This window comes from Sprattus sprattus (genome assembly GCF_963457725.1).
Source record: "Sprattus sprattus genome assembly, chromosome: 10".
Classification (NCBI taxonomy): Eukaryota; Metazoa; Chordata; class Actinopteri; order Clupeiformes; family Clupeidae; genus Sprattus; species Sprattus sprattus.
In genome coordinates, this window is record NC_137908.1 from 18579750 (window position 1) to 18590893 (window position 11144).

General features: G+C 38.2%; 1 protein-coding gene across 1 annotated transcript in view; it reads left to right on the forward strand.

Annotated features, from left to right (window-relative positions):
- LOC308370797 (sodium- and chloride-dependent GABA transporter 2-like) overlaps positions 1-3871 on the forward strand; it is a 28335-nt gene extending 24464 nt beyond the window's left edge. The window contains exons 12-15 of the mRNA XM_080845512.1: positions 2353-2455; positions 2628-2728; positions 2877-3047; positions 3617-3871. Coding sequence (XP_080701638.1) covers positions 2353-2455; positions 2628-2728; positions 2877-3047; positions 3617-3751 — 510 coding nt within the window. The 3' untranslated portion in view covers positions 3752-3871. The remainder of the gene's footprint in view (positions 1-2352; positions 2456-2627; positions 2729-2876; positions 3048-3616) is intronic.
- Positions 3872-11144: the final 7273 nt, after the last annotated feature.

Here is an 11144-nt window from a genome sequence, read left to right on the forward strand (position 1 = left end):
ATTTAATAGAACATGAATAGACCAGAATGTAGGCCTACGTGAGACATGCTGTATCGATCTCAATAAAAATAATGTTAGGTTGTCATGGAATGTAAGTGAGCAAAAACGCTTTCTCTCTTTACAGACTCAAAATCATATAGGCTACCCTGATTATCGAATACTGTCAGTTCAAAGGGGTGCTTCAACCAAACCTCTCACTGATTAACTTCGACATGGGTCTGCCCACTTAGTGCCTTTGACCAGACCTTTCCTGCTCACTTCACCGCTTTTGCAACAGTGCACAAATGCTGCCGGTTCCGACAGCCTATGTATTTATGATGACACATATCCCCAAGGGCTTCTATGAAATTGACTGACCTACCAGAGCAGCATTACAGAAACATGGCGGTCGTACAGATTACTACAGGTTTCTCAAGGAGCCATACACTTTCATCAATCAGAGGTTCAGAGAAACTCAAAATACTGATTTGTGTTAAGACCACTGAAACACAGTTTTTGGATTCTGACACAAATATACATGTCAGTACACATTCACTAGGACAAGTTTTACAATGAAGACATACTCATGCAAATTCTGAGATTTAGCAATTACTCCAGTAGCAGCCCATAGGTTGAGTATGAATTATGAGCGGCATGACTTTTCTCAACAGTTTCTGCCTTATTTGACCCTGAGGAACAAAACCAGGGTGCTGTTGTTTACTGTAACCTGAGCGACCATCGAGATTTTGCCACGCCCTTTGAGCGCGCGTCCAGCATCTGTATCTCAGCTTCTAAAGGTCGTAGACCAGGGGTCCCCAACCTTTTTTGCACCACGGACCGGTTTAATGTAGGCAATTTTTTCACAGACCGGCTTCAAGGTGTCATTTTACACAAACGTTAAGTGCATGAAAAATACAACTCACCATAACTCTGAATCAGTGCTTGGTCTCCATGTGCAGAAGCAGTTTTGAAGGCTTCATTGGCGTTTGCTAGCTTGTCGCCACATATTAAACAGGGCGTACTTGGTGTGTGAGAATCACCTGTTGCGATAAACCTGTATTTTAAGTATGCTCCTGGTACTGTCTGTTAAAAGAAGCTTTCTTTTTTTGAGGTCGTAGGCTCCTCTTCTGACTCCTTAGTTGGCCTTTTCACCTTTGCAAAGAAGTTCTACAAAGATGTTTGTTTTTTTACTTATTTTCGGTAGTTTGCGGGCTTATTTTTTGAGTGACGTATCACTTGAATCAGACAAGCGTCTTGACGTGACATGAGGCACAGGCGAATGTGACGTCCGGGAAAATCCGGTCGTTTTTCAAAATATAACACCTTTCAGACGCTAATAATTAATTCAGCGGAATTGAAATAAATTAATTATTCTTTCTGTGCGGCCCGGTAACAAACGCCTCACGGACCGGTACCGGGCCGTGGCCCGGTGGTTGGGGACCACTGTCGTAGACACTTGAATTTGGTCTAGGCATGTTTACATGTGCAATATGAAGGTTTCTAAAACCTTTACTTTACGAGATATTCAACACATTCAAGATTTGAAGCTTTTTGCGCCCCACACGAATATCTCCCCCCAAAAATCTTGAATATCTCGAAAGGTAAATGTTTTACAGCCTAGAAACCTTCAAAGTGCCAATATACTGTATATATATATATATATTCAAGTGTGTATGACCTTCAGAAGCTGAGATACTTGCGTGACAAAATCTCAATGTTCGCTTGGGTGACTTCTTTTTGCGCCCCATGTGAATTGAAAAACGTTTTTTCTCGAATATCTCGAAAAGTAACGGTTTTAGAGCTCAGAAACCTATATTGTGAATATATAAACATGCATATTCCGGTCATTGTGAGACCAAATTCAAGTGTCTAAGACCTTCAGAAGCTGAGATACGGATGCTGGTGCCCTAAAAGGGCGTGGCAAAACCTTGATGTTGATAGCACCCTAGTTTTGTTCCTCATGGTCAAACTAGCCAGAAACCATTAAGAAAAGTCATGCCGCTCGTACTTTATACTCAACCTATGGGCTGCTACGGGAGTAAATAGCCCTTTTCCCACTGTCAATGCTGATTTATATGTGTTTGGCGACTACTGAGCTTGCTGTGCAGGGTGCAGTGGTATGAACCCAATTTAAAGGCAAATTGAAAGTACACTTGATGGAGTTTAAGACATTGTTTAGGCCAAGTGTATAATGGAAGAATTGTGCATGTAAAATAATCTAGAGTGCCACTGTTGTTGACTGTCAATGGTAGTTAGCACTTGATCTAATTTTTCACATATCCGGAGAAAAATAGAGAACCGACTAGGCCACCCAAACACAGAAGATCCAGCACAGGTAGTGTCATCTAATATTGGTTTCTCTTTTTTTCTCAGGGTGGGCTGTATATCTTTCAACTTTTTGATTACTATGCCTGCAGTGGTATGACTCTGCTCCTGTTTGCTATCTTCCAGTCTGTATGTATTGGATGGGTCTATGGTAAGAGATACACTGTGGACTGGGGTTGTTTAGTGTTAATACTCCCTGCTCTTTATACTGTTCTAGTCCCCCCTCATATATGCTTCCTGCTTCCATCAGTGCACACTTCTTTCTGTTATTATAAGCTCTTTTTGCCAATGTGCCATCTTGTTGGTTTTATGTTTCCCTTCAGGTGCTGACCATCTGTATGACAACATAGAGGATATGATTGGGTATCGGCCTTTGCCCCTTATTAAGTATTGTTGGAAATATATCACACCTGTGGTCTGCTCTGTAAGTTATTCTCGTATGGTTTTCAATCACTCTTCCTTTGTTGTCCAGTGGTTTCTACACTTCAAAGCAGAATAGTAATACATGCTGTTTTTGGAGACAGATGCGATATGATACATTAATGTCAAATAAATTCCCTTTCCCTTTTTAGGCTACATTAGTATTCTTCCTCATCAAATACAGCCCTTTGAAGTTCAACAACAACACTGAATACCCTTGGTGGGGTTATGCCATTGGTTGGTGGTTCACCCTCTCATCTACTTTACTGGTCCCCCTTTGGATGATATATGCAATTATTTCTACACCTGGAAGTCTTCGACAGGTATGATTAATTAAAAATGCACAATATTGCTGACCAGATTGCACACAGATAAATAATTCACAGTAGTATTAAATGGTTACTCACTCACAGTGCTTCTATCCTTTGTGTAGTGGAAATTTCTGTAACCTCCCCCTATCATCCAGATATTATTTAAACTGTCTCTAAAACAGTGTGATCTTTGTGGTTTTTACCTAAAAGGTTCTACCCTTTTAGACATTGTAAACTTACAATACTCTTGTATTGTCATTGAAGCAGCAGTAAGGAGTTTTGGTTTAAAATAGTGAGCTCACTACCAACAACAAGCCAGTTGGCACTGATAAAAGTCAACAGGCCAGTTGGCTCTGATAACAGCTTGCTTACAAGCTAACTGGTGTCTTTGGCAATATAGTTATCAATGTCATGCGGAAAGATGTTCTTCTGTCAAAGAACACTATATACCATCAAAATGATAAGTTGCCTATAACATAAAACATACCTTAAAAAAGCGACAAAATGTTGCATAGTGTTGCTTTAATGTCCTCACCTTACCTGTTGTTGACCGTATAACATTTCCTTTCTGCATTCTTCAGAGGCTTCGGGCACTGTGCACTCCAGCCTTGGACCTTCCTGAGAACTTGACCCGAAAGAACCCTGAGTGTGGGCTCCCATCCCAGAAAACAGAGACAGCAGTCTGGAACAAGTTCAGAGACACTGGCCCTCTCTAGATATATCTTGGAAAGTGCCCTTCTGTTCACACTAGGCTCTGGTAGAGCAGTAACAATGTAAGCGATTTTCGTATTGATCACCTGTGGTTGGCTGCTAAACACAACTGAAATAGGGTATGCTCTCTTTTGGACCTTGTCTTCAATTTATGAAGTTAAGCATCTAGTTGTTCAATAACTACAGTGGGCGATTTTTGGAATTTCTCTCTTGAATATTTTATGTCCATTTGATATGGGATCAAAAAGAAAGATAATTTTTCAACTTCCGGTCTTAATGAAACAAAAGCCACTGGTTAATTTTCCAGATGGGATGGTTCATATTGATATCTCAATCATCTTTTTAAATCGGTTTTGGTCATCCATTTTATATAGATAACAGAAGACAGAAATAAGCCACAGTTTATACAAACAATGGCAGAACATATTACGCTCTGCTAAGAGCTGTTCCTCATCAAAGTCTTTAGACCAGATGCCAGATTTTTTTTATGTGTGTGAGTGTGTGTGAGTGTGTTTGTGTTGTTAGAACAGCACTTAGATGGTTAATGTCATCATAGCTTTAACTATGAGTTGAACAGGAGGTGTCATGGTAATATTTTTTTAAATATGTCATTACAAAGACAGATATTGCACATTATAATGTTTTATAACAAATGAAATACTTCAGTGAACACTCAAAAATGTATTGGTCATCTTATGTAGGGTAAAATATGACATAGCTTCTAAAAAATTTGGTATTTAGTACACACGAATCATGGAATGTGCCGACACATGACCAGATATCTCTCCTGGAACTCTAAAAGTCTGTGCCTTAGGTTTATAAGACTAAAATCTGAATATTTTGTACTGAATATTTTGTTTATTTTTCTTCCTTCTACATAGGTCAGTAAGGGTGGGGGCATTATTGTTGATGATGTATAAAAGCGGTGAAATGAGATATATATCTTTGTTATCACATTCATAACCATCCAGTTTATTTTTTGATTTGCAAAAAAATTCAATAAATGTGAAAAGAATTTGCTGAAAGTCATGATTCATGCTGCTGTTATGCATCAATATTAATTCGATTTGTAACATTACATAATACAACAATATCTGTGACATAATTCTCTTTTGTTTCTGTATACGTCTCCAGACCACATTATGCTCTGGATTTGTGCCTGATTCATTTAGCCTATATGACATATGGATATGACAATATGAAGCATTGGGACCATGTTATATGGATTTTGTATAAACCCCACTGTGTACATATTTAACATAGATCTTTCATCTTATTGTCTTGGAGCAAAATAGCTGAGATGGTGTGGAGATAACAATGCTTGGCAGATGACTGTATACTTGTTTCTTGATGAGAATGCTGCTCCCTTTGGGGAATTGAATGTCAGATTGTATGGATGTTCTTGTCCTGTACACTTTCACAGGGCTTCCCCAGCTTCTCATTACTTTATTCTCCCATAATCATAAATAAACTAGCTGTATATGTCACAAATACCTGAGAGATTTTCTCAGGGATCCATGCATCAGCATCAGTACCATGTCTTTAGCCAAGTATAGGGTAAGGGTTTGCCAAGGACAGTTATGTATTTCTCTGCACAACCATGCACAGTGGCACAGCAAATCGAAATAGTATGTTGTCCACTCACTTTTTAAAGTCATGATGATCAATGGAAATAAAAAAATTGTAAATTCCAATAGGATATGTTGTCATATTCCATCTGTGGCATCTGTAATTATTTCATTATTGTTGTAGTTTTCTAATGATTGTCAGTTATCCACACTGGATGAGTATAATGTTAGTTACACTCCATGCCTCTCAGAGCCATCAAAGTAGGTTGGAGGACAGTTTAATAGTTCTTTAGGTGCTGTATAACCAACATACTGTGGAACAGTAAAGAGAGTATGGATTCAGTCTTCAACCCAAGGTGTACAGACATCTTGACACTTCTTAAAAACATGCTGTGCGTGATCCTTTGTGCAGTAAATAATAACTGGATTAGATCAAGCTCACCAGTTATTTAAGGGTGCTTTCTGAAACACAATTGATCTGCAGTCCATTTGCAGCAAGTGGATAAGAGTGTTGTGCCACCATTGCTGTGACTACATTTCCTGATGGCTCTCATTACATATTTTACCCACTCCCCACTGAAGGCGCTCTAAAAGTTTGACTGACCTAACATATACCCACTTAAAGCGCTCTAGAAAACCTAACTGGGACAGAGAAGTGCTAAGCATGATGTGGGTGAACAGGTGGCTTTTGACATTCCTTTACTTTTACAAGTTCTATTTATGTAGGACAGATTGCCCTGCTTTGCCTGGTTTAAATTATATCATGATGGATGTGAAGGAGGTGGAGACTTAGCACAGTGACATAACTCGCACAGTGTGGACCGCATGTTGGCCTTGCCACATCAGTTCTGTAGACTTGACTTGTGAGGCCCCTTCCCTACTGTGTGGAAGTGTGCTTAGCTTTTCCTTTATCCACTCGGATCCCAACTATTTTAAACGATGTTTAGATGTTAAAGCAGTCCCACTAAACATCAAAACTAAATTACAGTAGCCTATGTGTTGATGCACCTATTGTGGATAGATTTTAATTGTCCCCCATATTAAGGTTTAAATAAAATCTATTTTACAGTGGGAAAATAATTAAAAAACTCTTAACACCAATTTTAAAAAAAAAGATCCCGTATGATTTTCTATTATCTGTGTGCATTTCAATGCTTTAGGCCCATGTAACTCTTGAACATGATACTTAGTTAGGAGCTCACACCGACAAATACAGTTTAATTAAGCAATATAGCACTCGTGGGAGTGGGGTAGGTAAGAGATAATCCCACGGGTGGTGTTCGGCCGTCCCACCCGTGGGATTATCCCTTACCTACCCCACTCCCACGAGTGCTATATTGCTTTTAGAAAACAATTCTACAGTCAACAAATGAACATTTCAACACGAAGTTATTGATTAAAAATGTTTTTTTTCGCCATTGTTTCTCCGCAACAAAAAATAGTTCCATTGTCAACGTCTTCGTTTGGAATTTTAAAAACTTTGAATTAACGGTTATCATCAATGCGAATGTTTCATCGCGGAGTGATTTATTTTTAGCTGTGAAAAGTCCCGTAACTGTAGGTATGTTGACGAATAACCTATAGCATGGAACGTCTCTCGTCCAATCAGAAACAGCTAAATTACTCGCTAGAACCCAATTGTTTTATAATCAAAAATAATGAATGCATCATTAATCAATATACTGCTTCTGACAACAAAATGTTGCATTTCTGATTTGGTTCAGATTTAAAATATGTATTTACAGTACTGCTCATTAGCCTCCATAAAATAGGTTTTCAAATCTCTGGTTTTCTCTTTATATACTTAAACAGTGTTGATGACAATGTCTTATGAAGTACAGTAATGCCTTAACTAATATCTGTTTTCTATAAAGACATAAAACAATACAGGTTTCATTTTTTGCAATCACATTACAGGTTGATAAGAATTTGATTAGACTTATATTTGTGGATTACTTGTCCATTAGCTTCAGTAATAGGTTTTAAAGCCACTTGTGTACAGATAGATAAAAAAGCTCAATTCAAATAAGAGACTATGATCAGATTTAAAAACATCCAGAATATCGCTTCCTAACATGACTTCACTGTATTTGCACAAATATGATCAAATCACCACTTTCTATTCACATATTCTCATATGTATATCTATTCACTGGTAATATGCCACTTTGGATGAAGCAAAGATGGAAGTTGATTTGAAGAATTTAAGACAAATAAAATTGATCATTATATTTATACATTCTCTTTTGACACAGTGGAGTCTGTGAAGTATTTCAAAAGAGCACCCTCTATTGGCCAGTAGCTTTAACACATTTATAACAAACATGTAATTGAACAGGGGGCACAGTATAAATATAGATTGTCTTACAGTGGTGGTTTGGTATGGTCTAAATGGAGCCTAATTCTTCTCCAATATATGATTTTCAGCTATTCAGTCACTCTGGTGTGTGTTGAGTATCTAAAACGTATATGTTGCTACATGTTGCTTATAAATGTCGGTTATTAATAATACCAGCACTGTCATAAACAATAACGATTTAATTTGCCCTTTCCTTTCTTGAGAAAAGCTTCTACTGAAAAACATCTTAAAGAAAAGTTGAATCTTATAGTGCATGTAACATTAATGTGGTTATTGATTACCAAGGCAATAGAGCTTAAAACAAGAAGCACAATATGTTGCAGATGTGAACAGAAGAGAGGAAAGAAGGGGGAACAATGTGATGTCTCCTAAAGCTATGAAAAGATTGTACAAACATTTTTGGACACAGAATAAAATATGAATCTGAATAAGGAGAACGCAGTGAGCTTTGAGCTTCTTTTTTTGATAACTGTAAAACTCTCATTGATATTGCTGTAAACATTCAAACACTTTAAAACCAACCGATGCAAAATAAATGTGTCATCTAGGACAACATTTTTATCAATTGATCAACAGAATACATTATTGAATGGAATCAGTACAAACAGCACTTGATGTAAACTACCCAACCCTTAGGTGAGAGAGTTCAAATGACACTATGTCTGATGAGTGTTCATGACAGCATTACTCCTTCAGATTGCTGCAGAGTTTAAGGACACATTGGAAGAGAGATCTGCCACTACAGGAGTAAAAGGGTCATATAAATGATATAAAACATTGATGCTGCCTGATATTTTTCATCTGTTTGTTTTTGTATGTATATGTGCCCATATTGACCATCTCATTGTACCAAAATAACATGCAAATGAAGCTGTTAGTGTGAGTGAGAGAGTGATGTTTTTCCAAAGTAATGCAAGGAAAATTGTGTCCCCATCACAGGAAGCGATCCAAAGGGTCTTGAGAGGTTTTTGGATCCTTCACTGATACTGAGGCAGGATATGCTGTATGTCCATAGCCTCAGCATAGTGTATCCCTCTTTAGAGTCTGATGTGACTTTGTCACATTTCAGTTTTTTTTCCCTTTGGGGAAGAGTGCACTCGTCTGCATAATTGAGAGAACTTTTAACACTTTAAACAGTGTCAACAGAACGGCCTCTTGTATCTTACATACTTAATAATATTCATACTCCTATTCATGTAAATGCACTGCGTGTAACACTCGGGTCCATGTCCATCCAGCTGACAAACACCTTGTCCCTTTGTGCTAAATAAACAGACACAACCAAAGGAATATTGCATTTAAACCAAACTAAATCTGGAGCATCCACACAGTTGCATAACAAATTATTATTATTTGTGCAAAGTCACGTCTGAAATATTTTGAATTTTTTTATGTTTTATTCCCAAAACTATTTTTCCCTATTTTTCAGGGGAGTAACAGTGACCGAACAGTAACACTGTGTCTTGTCTGCTTGTGGGAACACCGAGGCAGACTAAGATGAAACAAGAGCCGCAGTCACCCAGAGATTAGGAGAGGTCTGCAGGTGACAACATAAAACTCTTTATCTCAAGTACCTTTGCATCGTGTTCTGCAAATTACTGGAACATGTTGGCATAGATCTTCTTGTCCTGTTCATGGTGCTCATGCATCTTTCTCTGGCAGATAAGTGATCTGAGAATGAGCGGCACAGTTGGAAGGGTTCACCTGGAAAACATGCTGGAAGTCTCTTAAGGACAAACTAAGCTCATTCCGCTGAAGACCAGCCTCCCCTCTCCAATAAAGGGCCTTCTCATTGTCAGCATCAGTCTCAATCACCTGCAACATGAAAGACATGGGATATTGATTTTAAATGTCCCAAACTCAGAGGGAACATGGACACATAATACCTTACTTTACTTAAGCTGCTTTTCTAGACTAGATCTGCCAGGGTCAGCCTCTCAGATTTGATGCATGTCTGGAAACTCCTAGTAAAGAGATATTGAGCCCTGTAGATTTTACCACCGATCAGCAACCTGTATGAGGAGGTTTAGCTAATGATAAAAAGGAAGCGCTTCCATTTAGCTAAAACCTCAACAGTTGAGGATCAATATAGATGCCATGATGGATTATTTGAGTCAGAATTGATGTAGAGGGCGATTAAACCAAATATTGCTATTCTACTGTTGTTTTGTATCATCTGATTTTGTAACATTATCTGGACAAAAAGACTCCATGATTCAATGGAAAGACATGGCCAAACAAACCAACTTGAATGTAACAAATGAAAAGGGTATTTAAGGGAAAGATAGTCAAAGGACTGGGACTATTCTGTAGCCAGAGCCTCTCCCACTCTGTCTGCCATCGCCTTCTGAGCAGCCAGGTATGTTCACACACTCTGCATGTTTAGATGTTTCATATGTTTCTTTTTATCTGTATTTGTATTACTAACTTGTACCTGACTTAATCAATTGTGATGCTCTGATCCACTCTATCCTCTCTAGAAATTCTTAACAAGAGAAGTTTTAGAAAACGGTGTTTACGCAGAGACAGGCTTGGATTAGTTTCAAACCCAAAAGCCAAAAAAATAATCTCAAACAGGCCTTGTTTTGTCCTAATGGAATGGACTAGTTACTTGCCAGAATGATAAAGGAAATATAAAGGAAATATCTCTCTTTAAGTGAATTTGTTTCTGTTTTGTGGCTGCCACTGAAAATGTTTTCTTCAAGCAAATATAACTTTAAATGTGTAGCTATGTATTACTTGCTGACTTCAAGTTACACAGAATTTTGGTTATTTAACCAATGGACTTCTTGCGGAAAGATGATGATGTGTTTCACACTTTACAATAAGGCTCCGTTTTGCCAGTTGTATATGTTAGTAACTGATTAATAAAGGGTTATTTGTTGTGTAATGAGTAGTAAGCAGTAACTTGATCTTGGATGGATGGATACTTTATTAATCCAGAGGGAAGTTTTAGGGCATCCAGTAGCATCCAGACACAACATCCACAAAAAGGAGTGGGAATGGAACGGAAACAAGAGAAGCCCCCCCCCCCCCCCCCCATAAAGGCAAGATATAAAACTCAAGCTCCCTATTTGCCTTGGGCGCGCTGGTCTGTGACCTTCTGACCTATGTCGTCACTAGCTAGCTAATAAAGAAAGCACAATTAAAAATATTTGTTTTTGTTCTATATCAGCTCTGGAAAACCAGATAAGACCATAGTGTGCATCCCATGTAATTCAAATTCAAATTGAATTCTTATTGCAAAGTGTGAAACTCTTCATCATCTAGTAATCAGTTACAAACATTTGTAACTGGCAAAATGGAGCCTTATTGTAAAGGTTTTTTTTTTTGGGGGGGGGGGGGTGGGGGGGGGGCACGTTGTGAGCCAGAAACCAGAAAAAAAAGCAGATAGACATTTCAGTAGCGAGGCCACTTTTCCATTTGTAGCACTTCAATTAACTGGCAAAGACCATCCCTGTGTTTAAAGGG